The 27,873-nt window shown below is 40.9% G+C and overlaps 1 protein-coding gene across 1 annotated transcript in view; it reads left to right on the plus strand.

Annotated features, from left to right (window-relative positions):
• The window catches only part of ctdspl3 (CTD (carboxy-terminal domain, RNA polymerase II, polypeptide A) small phosphatase like 3), a 59,720-nt gene extending 36,445 nt beyond the window's left edge, over window positions 1–23,275 (plus strand). The window contains exons 6-11 of the mRNA XM_034180075.1: window positions 11,541–11,627; window positions 16,139–16,201; window positions 16,420–16,499; window positions 16,838–16,964; window positions 17,812–17,907; window positions 22,797–23,275. Of these exons, the coding sequence (XP_034035966.1) occupies window positions 11,541–11,627; window positions 16,139–16,201; window positions 16,420–16,499; window positions 16,838–16,964; window positions 17,812–17,907; window positions 22,797–22,862 (519 nt within the window). The 3' untranslated portion in view covers window positions 22,863–23,275. The remainder of the gene's footprint in view (window positions 1–11,540; window positions 11,628–16,138; window positions 16,202–16,419; window positions 16,500–16,837; window positions 16,965–17,811; window positions 17,908–22,796) is intronic.
• The last annotated feature ends 4,598 nt before the right edge of the window (window positions 23,276–27,873 follow it).

Below are 27,873 nucleotides of genomic sequence, written 5' to 3' on the forward strand. Positions count from 1 at the left end.
TAAAGCCCAGGTCCCACCCAAGATGAATATTGAGCCACGTAGCATGTTTTTTTTTTTTTTTTTTGGTACGAGTCCAGTTATTCAACAAACGTGGAATAATAGCAGCTCTGAGAGGCTCTGAAGCCCCTTTCACATTGGCATATTCGTAGAGCTGTACATTGTGGCGTATTGTCTATGCTGAGTTGAGCAGCTCTACGCCCACTTTTAGCAACTCTATGTCGAGTTTTGTCTTCCTACGCAGCAGTATGTTGAGGGCTACGCGCGTAGGACGCGTGAAACCAGAGGAATCAGCTGAGAACAACTGGGTCGGGGTGGCGCTGCTCTTGTGGCGACACGCAGCTGGTGTTCTCTGTGTCTATTTTATGTTCCTTTTTATGTTCTTTTTAACCTGTTTTTAGTGTTTGTTTTTGGAAACCTGTACATTTGTGATTGTTTTAACAGAGTCCCTGTCGCAATGGAGATGATCTATCTCTTATTCGCATTGTTTATTGCGAATTTTACTTGGAGCTATGAGCACTCCCAAACAATCACGTATACACGGGAGGCTCTCATAGGATTAAGACGGCACTGTGTAGCCGGGAATGATCCCACACACTCTTGGCTGGTCAAAAACTCTACAAAGATTTATCTTTCGTATTTCGGGAGAGCTTTGGGAAGCCGAGATGTCGGAAACGTGGACGGAGAGGCGGCGTGCGTCAGCGCATCAGGAAACTTCAAAGTAAGAACCGTATTCCTCTGCCTTCTGTGATCATGGCAAATGTTCAGTCTTTAAGGAATAAGACTGATGAACTACAGGGAAATGTTCTTCACTTACGGGAATTCAGGGATGCATGTGTCTTAGCATTTACTGAGACATGGCTGTCTGATTCGGACTGCGACTCTTCTCTGGAACTTAGCGGCTTCGGTATTCCTGTGCGTCTGGATCGGGACAGTGAAGTGACGCGTAAAACTCAGGGAGGAGGAGTATGCTTGTACATAAACCGCAGATGGTGCAGTCAGGTAACTGTGCGCCAGCGGCTGTGCCTACCTGATATTGAGCTTTTGTCTGTGTCACTGAGGCCGTTCTACCTCCCAAGGGAATTTCCTCAAATATTTGTCACGGTGGTCTACATCCACCCCAAAGCTGACGTCAGATCTGCTTCAGACACAATCTTTAAAGTGATACACGACCTGCAATCTATTTCTCCTGATGCTCCAAATTTTATTGTGGGGGATTTTAATCACTGTAATCTTAAGAAATCACTGAGAAATTTTTATAAGTACGTCACCTGTCCTACAAGGCGCAACAAAACTTTAGATCTGTGTTATGGATCTATTAAAGGGGCGTACAAATCTGAGGCAGGACCTGCACTGGGCTCTTCAGATCATAACACTGTTCACCTCCTTCCCACGTATAAATCTGTGCTGAGGAGGGAAAAGACTTGCAAAAAGCAAGTCAAAGTCTGGAGCAATGACAGTTCACTTGCCCTACAAGGATGTTTTGATTGCACAGACTGGTCTCTATTCCAGGAGGACTGCTCAGATATTGATGAACTCACTGATGTTGTGTGTAGCTATATCTCATTTTGCAGAGGCTCTGTGATTCCTCCTATGGAGGTAAAAATTTTTCCTAATAATAAACCATGGCTCTCTAAGGATATTAGGGGACTTATTCACAAAGGAAAATTGCCTTTGATATGGGTGATGACCTTACAGAAAGAAAACTAAAGAAGGAAGTGAGGTCTGAAATAAAAAAGGCAAAATTAAGGTATAAAGATAAAATTGAGGCTGAACTGAGCAGTAACAATTTGAGGAAAGCCTGGAATGGAATGAGAACAATGACAGGGTTGCTGAGGAAGGGGAATGACAAAATTTCATTGGATGGTTTTACTTCAGATAAAGAGTTAGCAGATGATTTAAACAGTTTTTATCTTCGATTTGAAAATCAGAATTTTATTGCACGGACAGGTGTTTTTAAAGATACTCTGACAATGTCTCCAGCATTTTCTATTGATGTGGATGATGTGGCAAATCTTTTTAAGAAAACTAAGGCTAAGAGCCCTGGACCTGATAATATTTGTGGTAAAGTATTAAAAACTTGTGCGGATCAGCTGAGCAGCATTTTCCAGCATTTTTAACTTTTTTACTGTGCTCCAACGCCTAAGGAAGACCTCTAACGGTCGAAACATCGCGACGGAGCACTTTTATCAGCTAACTTTCATTAGCGTTGGCAAGCTAACTAGCTTGCTAACGCTTTTGTTTTTATTTTTTTATTTTAGCACCGTTGTTGTGCGTTGCCTGTGCTGCTTCATGGCCTGTTTGGTGCCTTGATTGGGGCACTCCTTCTGCTGAATCACCTCTGGATTATTTGCACATTATTCACTTTGTGTGTTTTTAGGAATCCGCTAGCTTAGCGCAGCTACTAGCTCTTAGCCGATTTAGCATGGCGGCTTCTCCTGTCTCTCCCGTACTTTTCTGCTCTGGGTGTGAAATGTTTAGTTATTCCTCAGCCTCCTTTAGCAGTAACGGTACTTGTAATAAGTGCAGCTTATTCGTAGCTTTGGAGGCCAGGCTGGGCGAATTGGAGGCTCGGCTCCGCACCGTGGAAAATTCTACAGCTAGCCAGGCCCCTGTAGTCGGTGCGGACCAAGGTAGCTTAGCCGCTGTTAGTTCCCCCCTGGCAGATCCCGTGCAGTCGGGAAAGCAGGCTGACTGGGTGACTGTGAGGAGGAGGCGTAGCCCTAAACAGAAGCCCCGTGTACACCGCCAACCCGTTCACATCTCTAACCGTTTTTTCCCCACTCGACGATACACTCGCCGAGGATCAAACTCTGGTTATTGGCGACTCTGTTTTGAGAAATGTGAAGTTAGCGACACCAGCAACCATTGTCAATTGTCTTCCGGGGGCCAGAGCAGGCGACATCGAAGGACATTTGAAATTGCTGGCTAAGGCTAAGCGTAAATTTGGTAAGATTGTAGTTCACGTCGGCAGTAATGACACTCGGTTACGCCAATCGGAGGTCACTAAAATTAACATTAAATCGGTGTGTAACTTTGCAAAAACAATGTCGGACTCTGTTGTTTTCTCTGGGCCCCTCCCCAATCAGACCGGGAGTGACATGTTTAGCCGCATGTTCTCCTTGAATTGCTGGCTGTCTGAGTGGTGTCCAAAAAATTAGGTGGGCTTCATTGATAATTGGCAAAGCTTCTGGGGAAAACCTGGTCTTGTTAGGAGAGACGGCATCCATCCCACTTTAGAGGGAGCAGCTCTCATTTCTAGAAATCTGGCCAATTTTTTTGGATCCTCCAAACTGTGACTGTCTAGCGTTGGGACCAGGAGGCAGAGCTGTGGTCTTATACACCTCTCTGCAGCTTCTCTCCCCCTGCCATCCCCTCATTACCCCATCCCCGTAGAGACAGTGCCTGCTCCCAGACCACCAATAACCAGCAAAAATCTATTTAAGCATAAAAATTCAAAAAGAAAAAATAATATAGCACCTTCAATTGCACCACAGACTAAAACAGTTAAATGTGGTCTATTAAACATTAGGTCTCTCTCTTCTAAGTCCCTGTTGGTAAATGATATAATAATTGATCAACGTATTGATTTATTCTGCCTAACAGAAACCTGGTTACAGCAGGATGAATGTTAGTTTAAATGAGTCAACACCCCCGAGTCACACTAACTGTCAGAATGCTCGTAGCACAGGCCGGGGCGGAGGATTAGCAGCAATCTTCCATTCCAGCTTATTAATTAATCAAAAACCTAGACAGAGCTTTAATTCATTTGAAAGCTTGTCTCTTAGTCTTGTCCATCCAAATTGGAAGTCCCAAAAACCAGTTTTATTTGTTATTATCTATCGTCCACCTGGTCGTTACTGTGAGTTTCTCTGTGAATTTTCAGACCTTTTGTCTGACTTAGTGCTTAGCTCAGATAAGATAATTATAGTGGGCGATTTTAACATCCACACAGATGCTGAGAATGACAGCCTCAACACTGCATTTAATCTATTATTAGACTCTATCGGCTTTGCTCAAAAAGTAAATGAGTCCACCCACCACTTTAATCATATTTTAGATCTTGTTCTGACTTATGGTATGGAAATAGAAGACTTAACAGTATTCCCTGAAAACTCCCTTCTGTCTGATCATTTTTTAATAACATTTACATTTACCCTGATGGACTACCCTGCAGTGGGGAATAAGTTTCATTACACTAGAAGTCTTTCAGAAAGCGCTGTAACTAGGTTTAAGGATATGATTCCTTCTTTATGTTCTCTAATGTCATATACCAACACAGAGCAGAGTAGCTACCTAAACTCTGTAAGGGAGTTAGAGTATCTCGTCAATAGTTTACATCCTCATTGAAGACAACTTTGGATGCTGTAGCTCCTCTGAAAAAGAGAGCTTTAAATCAGAAGTGTCTGACTCCGTGGTATAACTCACAAACTCGTAGCTTAAAGCAGATAACCCGTAAGTTGGAGAGGAAATGGCGTCTCACTAATTAGAAGATCTTCACTTAGCCTGGAAAAAGAGTTTGTTGCTCTATAAAAAAGCCCTCCGTAAAGCTAGGACATCTTTCTACTCATCACTAATTGAAGAAAATAAGAACAACCCCAGGTTTCTTTTCAGCACTGTAGCCAGGCTGACAAAGAGTCAGAGCTCTATTGAGCTGAGTATTCCATTAACTTTAACTAGTAATGACTTCGTGACTTTCTTTGCTAACAAAATTTTGACTATTAGAGAAAAAATTACTCATAACCATCCCAAAGATGTATCGTTATCTTTGGCTGCTTTCAGTGATGCTGGTATTTGGTTAGACTCTTTCTCTCCGATTGTTCTGTCTGAGTTATTTTCATTAGTTACTTCATCCAAACCATCAACATGTTTATTAGACCCCATTCCTGCCAGGCTGCTCAAGGAAGTCCTACCATTATTTAATGCTTCAATCTTAAATATGATCAATCTATCTTTGTTAGTTGGTTATGTACCACAGGCCTTTAAGGTGGCAGTAATTAAACCATTACTTAAAAAGCCATCACTTGACCCAGCTATCTTAGCTAATTATAGGCCAATCTCCAACCTTCCTTTTCTCTCAAAGATTCTTGAGAGGGTAGTTGTAAAACAGCTAACTGATCACCTGCAGAGGAATGGTCTATTTGAAGAGTTTCAGTCAGGTTTAGAATTCATCATAGTACAGAAACAGCATTAGTGAAGGTTACAAATGATCTTCTTATGGCTTCGGACAGTGGACTTATCTCTGTGCTTGTTCTGTTGGACCTCAGTGCTGCTTTTGATACTGTTGACCATAAAATTTGATTACAGAGATTAGAGCATCTCATAGGTATTAAAGGCACTGCGCTGCGGTGGTTTGAATTATATTTGTCTAATAGATTACAGTTTGTTCATGTAAATGGGGAATCTTCTTCACAGACTAAAGTTAATTATGGAGTTCCACAAGGTTCTGTGCTAGGACCAATTTTATTCACTTTATACATGCTTCCCTTAGGCAGTATTATTAGACGGTATTGCTTAAATTTTCATTGTTACGCAGATGATACCCAGCTTTATCTACCCATGAAGCCAGAGGATACACACCAATTAGCTAAACTGCAGGATTGTCTTACAGACATAAAGACATGGATGACCTCTAATTTCCTGCTTTTAAACTCAGATAAAACTGAAGTTATTGTACTTGGCCCCACAAATCTTAGAAGCATGGTGTCTAACCAGATCGTTACTCTGGATGGCATTTCCCTGATCTCTAGTAATACTGTGAGAAATCTTGGAGTCATTTTTGATCAGGATATGTCATTCAAAGCGCATATTAAACAAATATGTAGGACTGCCTTTTTGCATTTACGCAATATCTCTAAAATCAGAAAGGTCTTGTCTCAGAGTGATGCTGAAAAACTAATTCATGCATTTATTTCCTCTAGGCTGGACTATTGTAATTCATTATTATCAGGTTGTCCTAAAAGTTCCCTAAAAAGCCTTCAGTTGGTTCAGAATGCTGCAGCTAGAGTACTGACGGGGACTAGCAGGAGAGAGCATATCTCACCTGTGTTGGCCTCTCTTCATTGGCTTCCTGTTAATTCTAGAATAGAATTTAAAATTCTTCTTCTTACTTATAAGGTTTTGAATAATCAGGTCCCATCTTATCTTAGGGACCTCGTAGTATCATATTACCCCATTAGAGCGCTTCGCTCTCAGACTGCGGGCTTACTTGTAGTTCCTAGGGTTTGTAAGAGTAGAATGGGAGGCAGAGCCTTCAGCTTTCAGGCTCCTCTCCTGTGGAACCAGCTCCCAATTCAGATCAGGGAGACAGATACCCTCTCTACTTTTAAGATTAGGCTTAAAACTTTCCTTTTCGCTAAGGCTTATAGTTAGGGCTGGATCGGGTGACCCTGGACCATCCCTTAGTTATGTTGCTTTAGACGTAGACTGTGGGGGGGTTCCCATGATGCACTGTTTCTTTCTCTTTTTGCTCCGTATGCATCACTCTGCATTTAATCATTAGTGATCGATCTCTGCCCCCCTTCTCGGCATGTCTTTTTCCTGGTTCTTTCCCTCAGCCCCAACCAGTCTCAGCAGAAGACTGCCCCTCCCTGAGCCTGGTTCTGCTGGAGGTTTCTTCCTGTTAAAAGGGAGTTTTTCCTTCCCACTGTGGCCAAGTGCTTGCTCATAGGGGGTCGTTTTGACCGTTGGGGTTTTTCATAATTTTTGTATGGCCTTGCCTTACAATATGGAGCGCCTTGGGGCAACTGTTTGTTGTGATTTGGTGCTATATAAGAAAAAAGTTGATTGATTGATTGATTGATTGATTGATTATATTTTTTCATGGTCTCTTGAGCTGCACAAAGTACCTAAGCTTTGGAAACATTCGGTTATTGTTCCAATAGCAAAGAGTGGCTCCCCCAAAGTATTTAATGATTTCAGGCCTATAGCTTTGACTTCTTTAGTAATGAAGACTTTTGAGAAGATTATCAGATCAGAAATTTTGTTGCATGTTGAACATCAGCTTGACCCACTGCAGTTTGCATACCGAGATGGCAGAGGTGTCGAGGATGCAGTGGTAACATTACTGCACTTTTTGTTTAGGCATTTGGAGGGGCAGAAAACACATGCCAGACCCTTATTTATAGACTTTTCCTCAGCATTCAATACCATTCAACCCTTTTTGCTTGCTGATAGGCTCTTCCATCATTTTAAACTTGATCCTCACCTGATTAGTTGGATAACTGACTTTTTAACTCATAGGTCACAGTGTGTGAGAGTCAATGGTGTTCTTTCTCGTGTGCTCCCCTCCTCTACTGGCTCTCCTCAGGGTTGCTGCTTGTCACCCCTGCTCTTTATTTTGTACACTGAGTGCCGCAGCAGTGTCAGTAATAGACACATCTTAAAGTTTGCTGATGATACAGTTATTGTCAGTCTTCTTCAGGGAGATGAGCAGGACCATGGGCCTGCTGTTGATGACTTTGTCTCTTGGTGTGAGGAGTGTTTTCGGAACTGAATGTGTCAAAAACTAAAGATATGATTATTGATTTTAGGAAGTCTACCTGTTTTCCATCACCAACTGTTCTTAAAAATGTTGATGTTGAGATGGTGGAGAGCTATAAATATCTGGGTGTGGTCCTTGATAATAAACTTTGCTTTGAACCTCATGTTGATGTTATCTCTAAAAAGGTTCAGCAAAGATTGTTCTTTTTGAGGAAGATGAGAACCTTCCAGGTTTCTTCTGAGATGATGACTCTTTTTTATAGTTTTATTGAATCAGTTTTGACTTTTTGTATTGTTGCTTGGTTTGGAAATTTGAATTGTTCAAATAAGAGTCATCTTGGCAGTCTTGTCAAAACTGCTGGAAAAATCTCAGGCAGTCAGCAGGCCGGGGTAATGTCCATCTATAACAGACAGGTCCTGAGAAAGGCTAATGCTGTTCTGGATTGTTCTAATCATCCACTGAAAAAAGAGTTTGAGCTTCTGCCCTCAGGCCGTCGTTTTAGGGCTCCTATGAGGAGGACTAAAAGATTTCAGGTCTTGTTTATTCCTAGTGCAATTTTATTACTCAATGGCAATTAGCCCTTGATGTTGTTTATTTTGCACTACTATTGCTTATTTGCACATCCTCATATTGCATTTTTGCAATACTTTTTGTTTTTGGCATGGACTCTGGATTGAATATTTGACATTGTATGGGTATTGTTTTTTATTGTTTTTATTTTATTATTATTATTATTATTATTAAGTTTTACTTTTATTACTAAGCTTAGTGATAAAGGTTACTTAGTTAGTTATTATTATTAAGTTTATTCCTTTGTTTCCTTCCTTGTTTGATTTTAGACTTTTAATTGGGTCTTATTTTCACTGTTGATATTGTTATCTTTGTGTACCTTGTCCTTTGTGTGCTCCTGCTGCAACATTAATTTCCCTTCACGGGACAATAAAGAAATTCTGATTCTGATTCTGAACATGAGACCACAGTCCACAGCACCTGTGTCAGAACAGGAAATTGAACCTCAACTCAGAAATCCAGAAACACAACAGAAACAGCAGGTCGGTCACTCGCTCTGTCTCGCGCGCACACGCTCTCCCTCACTCTCACTCTAAGATTTTTATTAGAATCACACCACTAGGAGCTATTTTTAGCCTTAGGTTGCTTTGTGTATACGGGCCTTGAACATCAATGAAATCACCTGCTGAGGTGATTTGTAGAAAGACAGAGCTGCAGTGTCTTTGCCCTTCATGGCACATGATTCCCCACCCCTGGGCTATAGAACATAAGTGTACAGGGCATCCAAATGTCACAGTAAAATGTTTCTTGTCACCATTGAATAGGCTAAAATGTCAGTAGTAGGAGTTGACCAATTATTGGCACCGATATACAGCATTGTTGTGGATACCGTATCGGCCATTTAAAATGGCAATTTTATTTTTGAAGTGCTGGATGTAGCACAAGTGGTCGCCAAGTTCTGCCTTCATGTGCTGTGCATGCAGATTCACTCTGACCTGCAACACACAGCTGAAACCAAAAAAACTCAAACTAAAAAAAAAACCTCAATCCTTCATTAAATAATCCACAGTTCCTCCTCTGTCCACAGCTGCTGTTATATTCAGAAATTTACGGTTCATTTTACAGATTAAAGGCTTTGTGTTTCCAAAAAGCTCTGTGTTTCCTCAACAAGAGAAAATGCTAAACAGCAGAGACGGTGTTTGAATCAAGGAAAGGGGAAGGGGAAGAGTACAGGGGACTGGGGTGCAAGGGGGGGAGGTTGTGAGCGACAGGAGAGGGGAGAGGTTCACTTATTGTCACAGGAAAACAAAAGTTATGGTTTCATGGAATGTTTATAAACTCTACACTCTGTAAACTGTTTACAAATGATTACACAATCATTTGTAAACTGTTTACAAATGATTACACAATCATTTGTAAACAGCAGACTTTAGTGCTGAATGCTCATTAAAGCAGCTAATGATCCTAAACTATCATCTTCAGCTTGCAGCCTTGTTTCCTGAAAAATAAAGTAATGCAGTGCCTCTCAAAAATGTTGAAAGAAAAAAAGCTGTCACGATGATAGAAAAACTCTACCTGACACAGCTATCTGTCTCACTGGATCACAGCTACTGTGTGTAAATTTATTTTTACACTTTGATATACAGTAGCTTTGTCCACCAAGGCAGAGAGCTTCATCAGATAATTTAATACTGAGATAGGTTTGAAGAAGGGAGACAGTGTTATGTCCATCAAATATTAATCTGTTTTTTATATATGACCTACGCATAAAATAAATGACATCAAATAACAGAAATATGAAATATGCATCATTTAAGTTAAATGACCTCAAGTTGTGGCTCTTGTAAATCTTACTTTATTCTGCTTCACATAGACCAACTGATGTTGGAGAAGTACCCATCATATGGAGCGAATGGCCCCTTACTTCAGGCATTGAGGGCTATTAGCCCATACCACTCCTTTAAAATATGAATCACTGATTTGTGGTTTGTAGCAACGTCCTGCCCACAACACTACTCGATTTGTTAGAGAAGATCAGCTTGTCAGTGTTAAAGCCTGCTGTCCCACAGACTGGCATAGAAGAACATAGCAGTGTGCAGATTGGAGGTGTGTTAGCTATATTTATTTATTTGTTCAACTTCGTAATGTTATTTATACCTCCTTGTATTTTTTTGTGTGAAGGTCATTTTGAAAGGTTTTGTCAATTAAACATATGCTGCAAAACATTTAGCGAAAGTTTTGTGTAGAGTGTGTTATACTAATTTTTGACACTTTTTACTCCAAGCAAATGTCTGCCTCAAATATCTGTATTAGCCTCTAAACCTTGTTGAATCATATCGGCCCTTAAAAATCCATATTGGTTGACCCGTACATGTCAGGCAGCACAGTAGTAGATGTCTGCAAAAAAAAAAAAAAAAAAAACTGCTGATGAGACAAGCAGCTACTTACCGTATTTGGTCTCTGTGGTGGCGCTGTAGGTCTCCACTAAGTCTGTACAAGTCAATAGGGCACCCCAGTCTCGTTTGAACCGGCGTGATATCGTGGGATTTCACCACTTGTGGGGACCTATGTACCGTTGTGCAATATATACACAGCATGAGTTCACACGGATAAATGGCGTACTGTTTTGTTTTCGGGTGCAATCACTGAAGCAGTGGCGAAAAATGCAGGTTGTTCCGGTTCCCATTGGAGAAGGGAAAATGAGGCAGATGGGAGACGTTGTCGGTGTTTGCCTACAGCTAACCAGAGTAGCGCTGTTCTCTCACCCGCAAAACCGCCTCAACACGTTTCTGCTCCGGGTCATGAACAAACCGCAACACATGTCCACTTTTCCCACCGCATTGTCACTTTTTCTTTGCATTTTCACTGTGTGTAATTTGCCCAAAAACTCACTGAAAATGCTGTGGTTTTCCCCCTAGAAGTAAAGAAATTAACTCATGCGTCATATTTTACCCCTTTAGCGCCCACTGTCAAACGAGACTGCGGTGCCCTATTGTTGTTGGGCGATGAGTTCTTGTTTACAAATGAAGTGAAGTTTATTTACAATTTTATGGTCAAACATTTCAGTCAGTTTACCCATACAGAGGAGCCATGTGAAACTGATGGTTGACTATATTTATTTGACCCAAAATGTACTGATGATGAACTGCAGCTTGCAGGATGGCATTGTGTCCCTGCAAAAAAAGGTGTGTGTGTGTGTGTGTGTGCGCGTGCGCGCGCTTTTTTTCCTCCCTCATTTTATTAAACCTGAATGGTGCGAGAACTAAATACTACCTTAATACAAAAAAAACTGCGTTATTATGGAGAGATACAGTTCCCATTAAGGCTGCAGTGAGTAATCAATTATTAATCAGCTGTTAAAGTAATCTACAACTATTTTGATATAATTGGTTAATTTTTTTTTTATCCAAATTCTTTGATTTGAAATGCAATGTTTAACTCAAAAGTGTGCATGCGTGCGTGTGTGTGTGTATAAAGTAATTGGTAAAAGCTGTGAAAGTTGGAGCAGCTTTGTGTAATAAATGGCTGAAAGGACTCTGTGTGCTTTCAGGAAGAGACCCTGATGTTCAGCTCTCTGAATGTGATTGAGCGTGCAGACTACACCTTCCACACAACTTTCCAGGACCATAAGTACAAGGTGATGACAGATTGTTTTTCCTACAGCCATCATTAAGTCTTCAGATGTCAAAATGGTAGCAGATTGAAGAAAGTGTGAAAGGATGACTGAATCACTTCTGTTGTTTCTCTTGAGGGATGAAGGCATTAAAAATAGGGGTTAAGGATAAAGCTGCTCTATGAGCCGTGTGACATGGTCTCTCTGTCATCTGCACCATAAGTTCAATATTGGCCCTGATGCTAGTTGGTGCCCGTATTTATCCCTGGATTCTGTATCATGAAGGGGATGACATCCGTCTGTCTGTGCTCAGCATAAGTCCATTTCTATTACTGCCAGGATCTTCAAATTTACAGGGACCATTCTTGGGGCACAGACCTTGGACAAGTTCAAAGATGGCTAACCTTGATCTATTTTACACAGTCTCTTTCCAATTTTTATGCACAGTTTCTGCACAGCATTGTGGCTACAGCATGAGGCGTATAAAAAATGTTTGAATCTACAACTCTGGTTTCTGAAGTTTAAGTGTCTTTGCACTCACCAGCAGAGGGAGCACTTGTTTACAAATGGCCTTCCACATGAAATTCAATTTAGAAAGATGAACAGGAGCATGGGTTAAATTTGGTGAAGTTTCCTTTGGAGAAATTTGTTCTTACAATAAGTATTCATGAGAGTTAGACATTTTAGCCTTGGCTTTCTTAAAACAAAAGTAGAACGGCTATGCTAAAATACCTTTGGCCTTATCAGTGTTCAGGGCTGTGAAAATGTCTCAATCAAAGCGTGGCTGTTATGACAGTTGTTGTAAAGTGGGACTGGTTGGTTGCTATGGGGACGCTGTGTGCCCGTTCTGAAGATAAAAGTAGCACGTGGGCATTGCCTACTTTTAGAGCCATCAAGTTTTTAAAAGAATTTTACGGTATGTCTGTCACGGAGCGACGTTGGACAGAGTGACGATGGCGAGAAAGACGGTGTGAAAAATTTTAATAAGAACAAGAATCTGTGGAATTGGTGCTGGTTTGAATTTAAAGTCGTCTTCATGAACACATACGAAAGGTAAAAGAAATGGGAAAGCGAACGGCATCTTGTGCCATCAGGACGTCAAGCGCGGTAAGAATTTTTCTGTCCCTAGAAAATAAACATTGTGCTGTTCAAACAGGATTTCAGACAAGATTGTGACTTTTTTACAGTTTTTTTTTTTCAATTGCTAACAAGCGCTTACCCATACATTGGATACTTTTTCTAAACTCTTAACACAGAGTGACACCTAGGAAACACAATTGACCAAATGGTTAATTTTCTTCTCAAAAGCACATACTGTTAAACAAATACTAAATCTTCATTTCAAAATAGAACACACCTTTCTCTGCACATACTAATGTTACCAAAACACTGGATATATGACTCAAAATGAAATACTTCTGTCAGAGAATAACACTTGTTTTCACTTCACAAGGTATATGAAGTCAGTCAAAGTACACCAGGGTTCAAAATACTGAGTACTTTTCACATTTAATAACTACATAGACATTTATGGTTCAGTTTTACATGTATTTGCATGCAAAACATACAATCCACTGGTTTACCCCAAATATCTTGGTTGTATGTTGACATGTAATAGTCACATTCAAAAGCATTTCAGTAAAAAGTAAAGAGTTTTACAAACGGTTTATTTTACTGTTGTAGGTATATTTGAAATACTGTATACACTGTGACAGAACACAAAGGTTTTACAGTATGAAAAAAACACAAAAGAGCAATGCTTCCCAATAAACAAAATACAGCAAAATACCCAGATAAAGAGGGGAAACCAACCAAAAAAACAAAAATGTGCATCTAATCTCTACGGTCGTCTGGGTTTGGCCACATGTTTTCATCCACATCACATCTTATGTCCTCCAAGGCAATGCACCTGGGGTAAAACCGGTTTGAGTGGCGGATCCAGCCTTGACAATCGTCCACTGTAATGTCCCTACAGCCAGCTTCCATGGCATCTAGGAGGGTCATTTGATCGTGTGGCAGATGGTCATACACCTTCCACCTCCATGCCGAGAAGAATTCTTCGATTGGATTGAGGAAGGGTGAATATGGTGGAAGAAAGAGGCGTAACAGTCTTGGGTGGTCCCTGAACCAGGCTGTCACCGCCTGTGAGTGATGGAAAGCCACGTCATCCCAAGTGATCACGAAGGTCCTGATGTTGTCACCCTCATCATCCTCTTGTGGAACCAGGTGCTGGTGGAGGTCATTCAGGAATGCGAGGAGGTGCTCTGTGTTGTAAGGCCCCACCTGAGACCTGTGCAGGAGTAAACCTGTATGTGCAATGGCTGCGCACATAGTGATGTTGGCCCCCCTCTGCCCTGGTACATCAACTGTAGCCCTTTGTCCAATGACATTTCTTACACGGCGACACTTTTTTGCCAAATTGAAGCCGGCCTCGTCAACGTAGATTAAATCATGAGGAACCTGGTTGGCCTCCAGTTCCATTACTTTCTGAAACAAAGTTCATGCAAATCAAATCATTACTGTATACCATACTGTATTTATTGTAATCTACTGTGGTACTGTATTGTTCACAAAGTGCTCAGCAAACAGAACTGGACATAGAATTGAATATACTGTGTACCTGCACATACTGCCTTTGCAGCTCCTTCACTCTATCACTGTTCCTGTCAAATGGTACAGTGTAGAGCTGCTTCATGTGCACTCTGTGTTTGGCCAGTGTGCGTGTAATGGTGGTCAGGCTGATGCTGTTGATATTTTGAAAGAGTTCCTGGTCATCAACAATTCTGGCCTGAATTTCGCGCAGCTTTATTTCGTTGTTGGCAACAGCCATTGCCACATTGGCCAGCTCTTGCTCATTGTTTAGGAGCTTTCCTCTTCCCCCAGAGCGAGGAAGGCATTGCACCCTTTAGGGGGATAATACAAAACACCAAATTACTATACGACATTATTTACCAGTGAGAATATAAAAAATCCATGTAAAATTAAATACTTACCTGTTGGTTTGTTGAAATATGCGAACAATGCTGGCGACTGTTGATCGTGGCAAATTGGGCTGCACCCTTTCACCTGCCTCTCTCAGTGACAGACCATGGTTTATCACGTGATCAATTACAGTGGCACGGATTTCATCAGTCACCACTGTTCTTGCAGGTCTTTGAATGCCTCCACCACGCATCCGTATCCCTCTACCATGCCCTCTCCTCTGGCCTGCTCTTCTTCCTGGGCCTGCAACTCTTACTGGGCCTGCACCTCTTCTTGCAACAGCCCCTCTTATTGCTTCTGCCCCTCTTCCTGCACCTACTCCTCTTCCTGCACCTACCCCTCTTCCTGGGCCCCTCACTGTCAGCCTTCCTCGTCCAGACATTCTCTTTCTACTTCCAAAAACATCAATCCACAAAGGCCTCCTTTTGTGTCTAAATTTAAGCCATACTATGATCAGCTGTGGTTGATCCCATTTACCCAATAGAAGTGAGTTGTCAATTATTCAATTATTTGTCAATCAGCTGAGATATATTGTTTTTGAACTGATACCATTGCTGAAGGAGGTGCTTTTATGCTGTGTCTATGGTTTGGCACATTGTTTTTGCTATTGTGGGATGTTGTGTGTTAACAATTGTAAGAAATACAAAAATAATCTATAATTTTGTTTAGGGGCATATCTTGTCTATTATGAAAATGTAAGCATTGTGTAAATGTGTTTACTGACTGCAAATTGTGTGAAAATGTCATGAAATGTGTGAATGGTATGGCCACAAAAGTCTGATGTTTTGCTAATTGTGTGGAGTTTTGAAAATGTGTCAAATGGCTGGACGCACACTTGTTAGCAACTGAAAAAAACTGTATTTATCAGGGTTCTCGCCAGCATTATAACAGCGTAACTAACGACCCATTACGCTGCTGCATGAAAAAAATTGTGCTGCAGTTGGGCTGTTAACGTTGTTTCCAAGGGTGTGTAGCGGGAAAATGATCTTTTGTGATGATCATCAAATTATAATTTTTTTCATCAGTCTCAGTCAAACCAATTTAAAGATGTCAATCGTGACACCACTTTTCTGCTGATTAAAGTCACTACTGGACTATCATCTGTTATTGCGGACAAGAAAAGAGAATTGTCTGCAGTATCACACCACAGCGAAGCTGCAGACAATAAGTTTTGGACCATCCTCCAAAATCAATGATTGACAGTGGTTGAGTGAGCTTGAGAGTTAATGAAGAAAGGGAATGGCGTGAATAAGAGAAGACATTACACTCAAATTGGTCTTTAAAACACAAAATGGCCATTTTGAAAGCATAGTTTAGAACCATCTTGAGCGTTGTCATGGATATGTGACATCACAATTCAGAGCTCTGTTAGCTCCTTCAGGGATGTTCAACCAGTCAAGACCGAGGAGACGGTACTGCAAACTCAGCTGATCAGGTTGTGAGCTAGAGTAGGGAGGGGTGTGGGGTTGCTGAGGGCCATCAACTGTTCTTGGTAAATAACTGGAGTGAAGAATGTGGACTGTATCTGTTTACTTGCTGATGTGTTCCATCAGGTGTACCTGATCCTACGACCTCGTGTAAAGGAGTTCTTGCAGTCTGTGGCAAAAATATACGAAGTAAGTGGAAAAGAACGAGTTAATTATGTTTAAAATTAAACTGTTGTTTTGTTGAGTGATATAGATTTAGAAGTGTTTCATTATTTACAGACTCTATAAAGTCTGTCCTCTGTCACTCTGTGTGTGCAGTATCTATTTACATAAAAAAAAAACTTGACAGGACATTTTTTGGTTTTACCAAACTGATGTTCAGCTGTTGTGTTTGTATTGTGTTGCAGCTGTTTGTGTATACATGTGCAAAGAAGGACTATGCGGAGAAGATTCTGGACATCCTGGACCCACAGAGAAAACTGTTCCGGTATGTCTTCCTAACGTTTACTCCTCTTTGATAAACTCTGAGTGCAGGAACTCGCACTACATGAAGGCAGCTGTGTGTTGACCTGCGGCTGACCCAAGCAGCTGATTGTCCTCCGCGGGCTGCTCTGTTAAATGCTCTCCGTCTGTTGACTTCTTACTTTTGATGTTCTTATGCAAGCAACCTCCTGGTTTTGGGTTATTCTGCCTCATTTGATGCAGACACTGGAAAATGGATTTTCTCTTTTGATTTCAGGCAGATGTGTCATGTAGGATAAACTAGGATAAGCATCAGTGTTACACATCATCACTACACTCTCCCCCTCCACTTTTCTCTTGTAGGCATCGCTTGTATCAGGAAGACTGTGCCTGTGTCCTCGGCCACTACATTAAAGATTTAAGTATCCTGGAGAGGGATCTTGCCAAGACGGTGGTTCTGGACAATGCACCCCACACCTACCCCTACCACGTAAGTAACCACAGGTCACCAGTGCAGTCTGCAGGCTTTCCATCCGTCTATGCCAAAATTTGTCAGTTTATGTTTAATAATGTCAAATGAAGGAATTAATCAATGAAATCATGTGCAGAGGTGACTGGTTGGAGGGAAATGTGCAAACTGTTGACATGTGATTAATTCACCTCCCACTTGACCATGACTTTTGTATTTGTGGACGGACAGTTTTTGTCGGGTGAGATGTAAAGGAAAAAAAAAAAAGACTAGAGCTGACATCTCACTTACAGTTTTCATCTGCTGTGTTGTATGTGAGGAATTGCTTTGGTGTTTTTGACTGGAAATGATTAGCCTTCTCTTTAAATAACTAAATTGTTTTTCGATACCTGTTCTTTGTGTTTTGAAATTAAATATCTATCACCGTCATCACTTCGAATTTTTAGTTGGCCCTGTTATTACCCAGGCAGCGTTTGTGGTGTTGTGATCCTGATTCTGAAACATTCAGTTTCAGTGTCCTGATGGACCGCAGCCCCCCCCCCAAAAAAATGTTTGTTGTGTAAGAGGTTTGCTTTGTTTACATTGTGTAACTTCATTAAATACCTTTAAGAAGGTGGAGGCCAGACCTACGATACTTGCTACTGGATGATTTAGCCAGTGATCTAGGTGAGCACCCCCCCCCCCCAATGGGTTAGCCATCAGTTCACAACACTAGACCTTCTTGTGGTGGATGGACTGAAGTACAAATGAGTAACAGAGGATATTGGGCGCTCTGTGACTTTGTTTTAATTTTTATTTAATTTTTCTGTCGGTAGAACACATCCATGTTTGTGAGGGAAATGGTGTTTTTGTTTTGGTAACTTTGCAGCTGATGAATACAATTCCAATCAAGAGCTGGTCCGGGGAGGAGGAGGACAGAGAGCTCCAGAAGCTCATCCCGTATTTGGAGAAACTGTCTACAGCGGTGAGTCTGTGCTGTCATCAGCTTGATTTACCCGTGTGGCTCACACCTGGAGGCAGGAAGCAGCTAACATATTGTTTCCATATTATTAAGTTGGTTCACTGTACGATGCAGTCATTAATATTTGAAGTTGGCTGGTGTTTGGCAGCTGTTGAAATTATGTTGCTTTATTTTTAGGTGCATTATTTTGTGAATGTTTTGATTCATTTAAAAGACTAGACTGTGTGACTTAAACTGGTTTAAAACAAATGGCAATAAAAAAAAACAAACACTTTAAAAATGTTCAAGTTAATTTGATGTACAGTGGTCCCCCTCTGTTAAGGCCACATGAACTGCAAAAAAGTGGGCACATCAGAGGCATGGCCTGTGTTGGGGGCAGACGAATTCCAGCATGTGTACAGTACAGTACTCAATAACATTGCTTCAAGCATAAAGTATTCACTGTTTCGCAGTTGTGACTCACAGGAGAGGTCAGTATCAGCAGAGTTCCAGTGTCGCAGACTGAACGGTCCCCCCTAAAGATCGGTCCGCCCTGCCTTCACTGCACATGCGTCATTTAGGACCACAGCAGCTCATTTCAGTCTAACTCTCTACACCCAAAGCGATCAAAGGGAATAATGTGATTATTAACCATCAAATCACAAAGTAAAACCACTTAAATAGTTAATTTAAGTGGTTAAGTTAATGGTTTGTAACAGCGCTTTGAGCATCTGATGCAGATAGAAAAGTGCTATATAAATGCAGTCCATTTGCCATTTAGTCAGTTTTAAGCAGAAAAGAGGTAATAATCAGTGATTCGCTGCTGCAGCGCTCTGATCGCTCCCCCGTCTTTTATTATGAAATAATGCTGAATTTATATGGAAATGATTGTTGTACAAAAGCTTCACCTGTCTGTCACCGAGATAGATGATGACTGGAGTGCAGTTTTAAGCAGAAACGAGGTGATAACCGGTGAATCGCTGGTGTCACTCTGAAATGTCGTATGCGCAGTGAAGGCAGGGTAGACCGATTTTTAGACCTTTCCGTTGGCGACACCAATTTAGGGCACAATGTAAACACACCTCATGAAGTTTGGACTACAAGACAAGATCGGGGCACAGCAGAAGTCCATCACAGGTGCTACACCTCCTCTAGATAACCCTCTCAACTTGGGAGAACGTGTCATCAACATAATCGCTTGTGAACTCGCTGAATTGGTGCCATTCGCATCCTCACTAACCATTATTTACATGGCTTTGAAACACCAGAACTCAGCCGGCACTGAGACACATTATGGGAAGCGTTAAAATACTGAATGGGGAAAAACATCACTTATTTATTGACTACTACAGTCAGAGACAAACCATGTCTTCCACTCAGTTCAAAACATCACAGCACAAGAATTCCTTTAAAGACAGAAATTATATAGAATCAAAACAAGCTCTGTCCACAAAACAGTTAAGCACATACAACCCCTGGCAAAAATTATGAAATCACCGGCCTCGGAGGATGTTCATTCAGTTGTTTAATTTTGTAGAAAAAAAGCAGATCACAGACATGACACAAAACTAAAGTCATTTCAAATGGCAACTTTCTGGCTTTAAGAAACGCTAAGAATCAGGGAAAAAAATTGTGGCAGTCAGTAATGGTTACTTTTTTAGACCAAGCAGAGGGAAAAAAATATGTAATCACTCAATTCTGAGGAAAAAATTATGGAGTCATGAAAAACAAAAGAACGCTCCAACACATCACTAGTATTTTGTTGCACCACCTCTGGTTTTATAACAGCTTGCAGTCTCTGAGGCATGGACTTAATGAGTGACAAACAGTACTCTTCATCAATCTGCCTCCAACTTTCTCTGATTGCTGTTGCCAGATCAGCTTTGCAGGTTGGAGCCTTGTCATGGACCATTTTCTTCAACTTCCACCAAAGATTTTCAATTGAATTAAGAGCCGGACTATTTGCAGGCCATGACATTGACCCTATGTGTCTTTTTGCAAGGAATGTTTTCACAGTTTTTGTTCTATAGCAAAATGCATTATCATCTTGAAAAATGATTCCATCATCCCCAAACATCCTTTCAATTGATGGGATAAGAAAAGTGTCCAAAATATCAACGTAAACTTGTGCATTTATTGATGATGTAATGACAGCCATCTCCCCAGTGCCTTTACCTGACATACAGCCCCATATCATCAATGACTGTGGAAATTTACATGTTCTCTTCAGGCAGTCATCTTTATAAATCTCATTGGAAAGGCACCAAACAAAAGTTCCAGCATCATCACCTTGCCCAATGCAGATTCGAGATTCATCACTGAATATGACTTTCATCCAGTCATCCACAGTTCACGATTGCTTTTGCTTAGCCCATTGTAACCTTGTTTTTTTCTGTTTAGGTGTTAATGATGGCTTTTGTTTAGCTTTTCTGTATGTAAATCCCATTTCCTTTAGGCGGTTTCTTACAGTTCGGTCACAGACGTTGACTCCAGTTTCCTCCCATTCGTTCCTCATTTGTTTTGTTGAGCCATGATTCATGTCAGTCCACTTGGTGCAACAGCTCTCCAAGGTGTGATCCCTCCATTTTAGATGCAGACTAATGAGCAGATGTGATTTCATGCAGGTGTTAGTTTTGGGGATGAAAATTTACAGGGTGATTCCATAATTTATTCCTCAGAATTGAGTGAGTCCATATTTTTTTCCCTGTGCTTGGTCTAAAAAAGTAACCGTTACTGACTGCCACAATTATTTTTCCTGATTTCTTACAGTGTTTCTTAAAGCCAGAAAGTTGCCATTTGAAATGACTTTAGTTTTGTGTCATGTCTGTGATCTGCTTTTTTTCTACAAAATTAAACAACTGAATGAACATCCTCCGAGGCTGGTGATTCCATAATTTTTGCCAGGGGTTGTAGTCTTTACTTGTCTGGCAACATCTGATGCCTTGAAAACTTCATCCGTTACCATCAGGACATGATGCAAGAGTTTCTTTCTGTAGTGCATTTTCAGCGTTTATATGAATGTTGTTAATCTGTGTTTACCAAGACTGAAATCAGCAGCTAAATTTTAGGAACCTTCTCCTTTCTTATTCAAATGAATGACTTTCACCGTTCTTTTAATATTAAAGCTTTTCTTTTCCGAGATGCAGAAGTTTCTTTGTTCTTTTGTTTACTGGAGTAATCTCACGTTCACGGAAGAGTTTGGACGCAACTTCTGTAGGGAAAACCCGGTTGGGAAGTTCTTCGGAATGACCATTGTTGAGGGGATTTTCATCCTTTTGGGTTTGAGGGGTAGCCTCTCTTGAGAGGTGAAATCAATGGAAAGACAGTTGTTGCAGTAGAAATGTGGCCGTATGTGCGGGGTGGCTTCTCTTGAGAAGGGCCACTAATGACGGGGACCCCACTATGTTTGGCAGTGGCTGCGATCGGTTCTTCATATACACGGACGCGTCACTGCTATTGTCCAGCTGCTCTTGATGCAGGGGTGCCAAAAAGTGGAGAATAAGGAGAATGACAGGGGCCCACAGAGGCCCTTAATACAATTATAATACTAACTAGATAATAATAGGAGCCTCAGTAATAAACTTAAAATCACACATTTTATTTATAATGTATTGGTAACACTGCGTTTATTTGTTTTGGAAACATTTCTCAGTGCCCGCTGGTGGTTTTCGAAGTTAGCTGAAAAGCTAATCCACTAAAAAAGTTAGCTTCGCTAATTAGCAGTTAACGGAACTGCGCCCACCACTGATGCAGGCAAATGTTTAGCAAGCTGTTCTACTCAAAAAGATGACATGTTCCAAACAAACGTCAGGAGCAGCAGCAGTATGTCACACGCACACGCACACACACACCCCCCTCCACCTGAACAAGCCCTAGTCACCCCTGAGGGAGGAGGTGAGCAGCTGTGTTGAATTAATTATTATGGAGAAAAAAACATTAAAGAATCAAAAATCGTTCTGAAATGGAAAAAAGCCCATAGTCTGTATTTATTTCAGAATGATTTTAATGGTTTAAAAAGCATCAGTTATCACTGAAATACGTTTGGTCATTACTTTAGGACTCTTCCTCTTGCTTTTCAGTAGGAACAGAGAACATTTCTTGTGCGTGCAGACTGGGTGATTGCTCTCAGTCCAATCGGAGAAATGTTTACATTTTCTGGAAATCAGAAGATTAAATGGCAACAGCCAGCCTCATAAGTATTTTTGTCAGTTTAGAGTAGCAGTCTTGCAGAAAATGATTGAATCTAAATGAATTTCATTGTATTTTCAGTGCTTCCCCTACCAAGTAACTATCAGATCATGTTTTTCCTTTTCACAAATATGAGAATGATCATCAAAAATATTATTAAAATGCATAGTTTAATGTAAAACAGTTATCAGAATTTTCCACTGGCCTGATGGCCAGCTATTGGAGGTTTGCGGGGGGCATCAATAAGATTTCTTTTCATGGAGCCAAAAATCCCTGGTGGCACCCCTGTCTTAATGCCCCCTCCTTTTTGTGGATGCAGGCAGCTCTAATGAAGCCCACAGCCATCTCAGTGGGTCTGTGCAGGAGATTTATGCCTTTGTGTTTGCATCAACCAAAGAATTATGGGAGCCCCACCAAAACAACATAAAAGTCCTAAAATGTGCTGACATTTTGAGACTTTTACCATCTGTCGCATTCTCAAAAAAGTCAGCTAGCATTAAATGGTCTTTGATGTTTTTGAGGAGTCATACTGAAATTGGGGTGAGGAATCCTACTGTGATGGGATGTTGTTCTGATGTTGAGCTGAAAGTTTTTGTTCTCTGCAGCTGGTGAATTTTTCACTGCTTTACCAGACCCTGTTCTAAATAAAACATTTGTTTGTGCAGCAGCATGTCTGGTGTTCGGTTTCACCTCACAGTCCTCATATCTGCTGCTGGTTTTTCCAGGAGGATTTTCGGGAGGTGCTGAAGAAGAGGAAGGATCACTTCCACAGACTGCTGTCGGAGGACTGACAAACACTCTGACCTCAGTGTGCTGACTGTGTGACCTTTCACCTCTCACATGTGCATTCCTTGTGCTAAATCAGAATCACGTTTTGAATGAACGCTGTGAAGCTCGCTACACTGTGGACTTGCGCCGGCTTTTCACCGATGACTTTGAGGACAGAAGGATCGGTATTTCAAACTTGCTGCTGGTCATTCATCACCAAACACCCTTTTCCCCCATCATCATTCCACTGAGCAGTAAACTCATTTCCAAAAACCCAACTTGAAATACAGTGTGTATAATCATAACATTAATTTATTAATTGCACTGCAAGTGAAATTCCGTCATCTGTATATTTTAGATTTGCCTCTTAAGCCTTTAAAGTAACCTAATAAAAGGAATATAAAATTTCTGTCAGTTTGGATTTACTGTTGTCAAATGGTGTGTAATCTTTCAGATGTTCTACTGCTAAATGTTCCATGTTTTTTTTTTTGTTTTTTTTAAATGCAGCATCTCTTTTTACAGACACAATAATTTGTTGTGATGTCTGTAACAGGTCTTATTGTGCCCTTTCTTTTCCACATGCCGTGTTTCCTCGGAACATTTGAACAATCTGTGAGATAACGTACTGGCATGAAATCGTCAGACTCGGTCACACACACACACAATCAGAAAAATACGACAGTAAATGCGGGTACAGTAAGTGTTGAGGTTAAGTTGGCCTGAGAGTCATGTCTTCCTTTCTGTTGTGACCGTTTGACTTTGTGCCGTTAACTAGTTATATCCATGAAGTCTTTTCCTGCTGTTGAAATGATAAAACCATCACTTCCTGTGAGAAAGGAAAGAGCCAGCAGACAAATAGAGTTCAGAATAACAGATTGGGGGGATTTCTCAAAGTATGATCTTGACTGGAACTTTTATTTAATTTGAAAAACATTTTTGTTTCATACATTAAGCCAGCTTGGACCTGAGATCAATTTGACCGACAGACAAAAGTTATTTGTGATAAAGGTGAGGAAGCAGATTGTTAGACTTTTGTTGCTAAAATAAACTGTACTGTAAGAAGGATGAAGCTGAAATCTCAACACTGATATGTGAAAATAATTAGACTTGTAAATGGGGAGAACAGCTTCTGTTCCACCAAAGATGAGTGAGTCGGGATCACTGTTTTACTCCACCTCCACTAATTGCTCATTTTCTATACCCAGTTACTCTAATTGGGGATTACGGGGATGTTGGGGCCTAGCTCAGCAAGAGGTGGGGTAGACTTTAGGATGGATGTCAGTCAGCAGGGTCACATATAGACGGACCCATTCACACCTACGCTCAGTTTAGTTTCCAATACACCCCAACCTGCACGTCTTTGGAATCCGTAGCACCCGGAGGGAGCCCATGCAAACAACACAGAAACAACCGAGGAAGCGAACCCAGGACCTTCAGGCTGTGAAACAGCAGTGCTAACCACTAGCCACCATGCCACCCCACACTTGAGTACTTTAAAAAATTTAATTGCTGTGTGTTTGGGAAAATGCAGCTTGGCCTTAGGGTGAACCGCTGGCATTTACATTCTGCTGAGGCCTGAGATTTTTTTTTTTTTTCTTCTTCATCTCTGTCTTCATGTTTTAATACCATTTTCTGCTGCTGTGCTTTTATTTATATGTACAGACACATGAGAACTAGTTTTATGTCCTTGTCTAACTGTAAATATTTATGAGTATATGTTGCACTCCGGTTGTTATAATTTGTTTCATGTGGAAAAACGTCTTCTCAAAACTATGCTAATACAAACATCAGTTGTGGGTTGAGCGCTTGTCATTTTATTGTTTTATTCTCATCCCACCTCCTGTTACAAACTGCCCCAGTGTTAATGTTGGGTGTATTGTTGTGCTTATTTTTTTTTCTCTCCTTCAAATATTGGTCCATAGGTTGAAACAATTTTTGTCGTGGACTAATCTACTGTTCAGTGTTAAAATTTGGCTGTTCTTAAACTCTTTAATTTGCTGAGGCAGAATGAGTTACAGTTGATTTGGTCTCCCATGCAGTAGAAGTTTAAAGAAAATATAAATCTACAGATAAATACACAAATGTAAATCCTAATTCTTGCGACAGCAGTTATGAAGGTACAAAATATCCTTTGTCTTTGGTAAAGTGACTTGACTTAACAATAACCAAAGGCTAATCAGTGTTTTAACATTATAAATGGTCAGTTTGTGTTACTGCACATAAGGACTCCATGCTGAATGTAGCTTTATAAACGTAAAAGTCCAGAATTTGAGATGGCTGCACCTTCCTGAACTATCCAGCAGGTGTCAGTGTTCAGCATCTCTTCCTTTTGATACAGACTTCTGAAACAAGTGTTGCAAAGGTTTTGAAACAGTTGAACTGAGCTTCGAGTTTCCCACTAATTTGCAGGACAGAAGAAAAGTTTTGTAACCCCCAGTCATGCCTTTTATCTAGCCTTTGATTCCTGTTAACTTCTCAAGTTTGTGTACTGTATTTTGTGGCATATTTGCTGACATAGCTGGCATCATGTTTCATCCTGCAGTTACTAACAACTCTGAGGTAAAGATGAGGGGAATTATGTCGTGGCAATTTCCGTCTGTCCCATAAAGGGTATCAATGTTCTGAAATCAACTCACATTTTTTTGGAGAAATTTCATGAAACTTGGTACGAGTCCTTGTTCCAGGTTGGTAATATGCATATTGTTTCAGTTGGACCTGTTTTACCAGAGTTATGGCCCTTGAGCAAATCTAGATTCTTCAGTTTCATGAGAGGCTGTCTGCATTCTGAAATCAACTTCTCTCTCACTTCAGAGGAATTTCGTGAAGCATGGTACAATTCCTTGTTATAGGTTGGTAATACGCATATTGTACAAGACTGACGCATTTTGACTGAATTATGGCACTTGATTAACAAACATACTGCTAGTTGTTGGTGTCTGCACTCTGAAATCAACTATCACATACAACCCCAATTCCAATCAAGTTGGTGGCGTAGTGTGAAATGTAAATAAAAACAGAATACAGTGATTTCCAAATCCTCTTCAACCTATATTCAGTTGAATACACCACAAAGACAAGATAGTTAATGTTCAAACTGATAGGCTTTTTTGTGTTTGTGTAAATATTTGCTCATTTTGAAATGGATGCCTGCAGCACATTTCAAACTAGAGACATTCGTCACGGAATGCCCTGAGCGCAGTACCATTTTCCATGTAAAATGCAGTAATATGTACATGTGTGGGGTAGGTATGTGGTTGAGCCCTCATGTATTTGATGTAAACTGGGATACACAGTGTTAATTGGAGATTGACATAATTATTCAGAGGATGTGGCCAACAGTGACCATAAAAAGTCAGTAGCCTTCGAACAAATGCAACTATTGGTAATTTCTAAAATTAGGTCAAGGTCGCCGGCCTTCGAACCCATGCAAAGTACTCCTCAAAGGCATGTACCCACCAAATAGAAAGTTTCTGCGAGCAATAGGTGCCGAGGTACATTGCGATGAACAAATTTCAGGCGAAGGATTTGACAGTTGTGACCACTGGTGACCTTGAAAAGTAGGTCAAGGCCACCGATCTTTGAACCCATGTGAAGTACTCCTCCAAGGCAAATACCCACCAAATATGAAGTTTCTGTGAGCAAAAGGTGCCGAGCTATGTTGCGCCAAAGGATATGACAGTTGTGACCACTGGTGACCTTGAAAGGTAGGTCAAGGTCACTGGCCTTCAAACCCATGTGAAGTACTCCTCCAAGGCATAGACCCACCAAATATGAAGTTTTTGTGAGCAATAGGTGCCGAGCTACGTTGCCGTGAATGAATTGCGGATGGACAGACAGACGGAAGGACGGACAACCCGGATGCGCAAGCAACGCGTGGGCATAAAAAGCTGGGACAGGGGCAACAAAAGACTGGGAAAGTTGATGAATGCTCAAAGAACACCTGTTTAGAACATGGTATGGGGGTGTGTTAGCGCCCATGGCATGGACAACTTACACATCTGTGATGGCACCATCAGTGCTGAAAGGTACATCCAGGTTTTGGAGCAACACATGCTGCCATCCAAGCAACGTCTTTTTCAGGGACGTCCCTGCTTATTTCAGCAAGACAATGCCAAGCTACATTCTGCAAGTGTTACAACAGCATGGCTTCGTAGTAAAAGAGTGCGGGTACTAGACTGGCCTGCCTGCAGTCCAGACCTGTCACCCACTGAAAATGTGTGGTACATTATGAAGCACAAAATACGACAATGGAGACCCCGGACTGTTGAACAACTGAAGTCGTAGATCAAGCAAGAATGGGAAAGAATTCCACCTACAAAGCTTCAGCAATTTGTGTCCTGTTTCCAAATGCTTATTGAGTGTTGTTAGAAGGAAAGGTGATGTAACACAGTGGTAAACCTACCACTGTCCCAGCTTTTTTTAAACATATTGTAGGCATCCATTTCAAAATGAGCAAATATTTACACAAAAACAATAAAATTGATCAGTTTGAACATTAAATATCTTGTCTTTGTGGTGTATTCAACTGAATATATGTTGAAGAGGATTTGCAAATCATTGTATTCTGTTTTTATTTACATTTTACACAAAGTCCCAACTTCAGTGGAATTGGGGTTGTATGTTGGAATGTTCTCAGAATGTACCAAGCACTTGTACCAAAGAAGTGCTTGTCAGTGGGGGATATTAGAGCACCTTTGATCTGGTGCATCAAAGCTAAGTGTTTCATCCTCAGTATGTGCTCTTTTTTTGGGGGGGTTACAAAATAATTGCCCTTATGATTACACAGTCTGATGGGGATGAACTGTGCCTTTCCAGTAGCATTTTTCTTTAAAAATGCAGACTGTACAATAAGTATTGTTACTACTTCAGTGTAGTCATGCGTATATGATGATCCAGTTTAAATAGTTTTAGGGTAAATGCTGTGGTGTGTAATGTTGAGTCTCCTCTGACTTTATTTGCTCCATATGGTGCTCGACATGGTACTCAAGATGGAAAAAAAAACTGTGGGCGGAGGAAAAACCAGTGTTCTGTCCG

This window comes from Thalassophryne amazonica, chromosome 10 (assembly GCF_902500255.1).
Source record: "Thalassophryne amazonica chromosome 10, fThaAma1.1, whole genome shotgun sequence".
NCBI lineage: Eukaryota > Metazoa > Chordata > Actinopteri > Batrachoidiformes > Batrachoididae > Thalassophryne > Thalassophryne amazonica.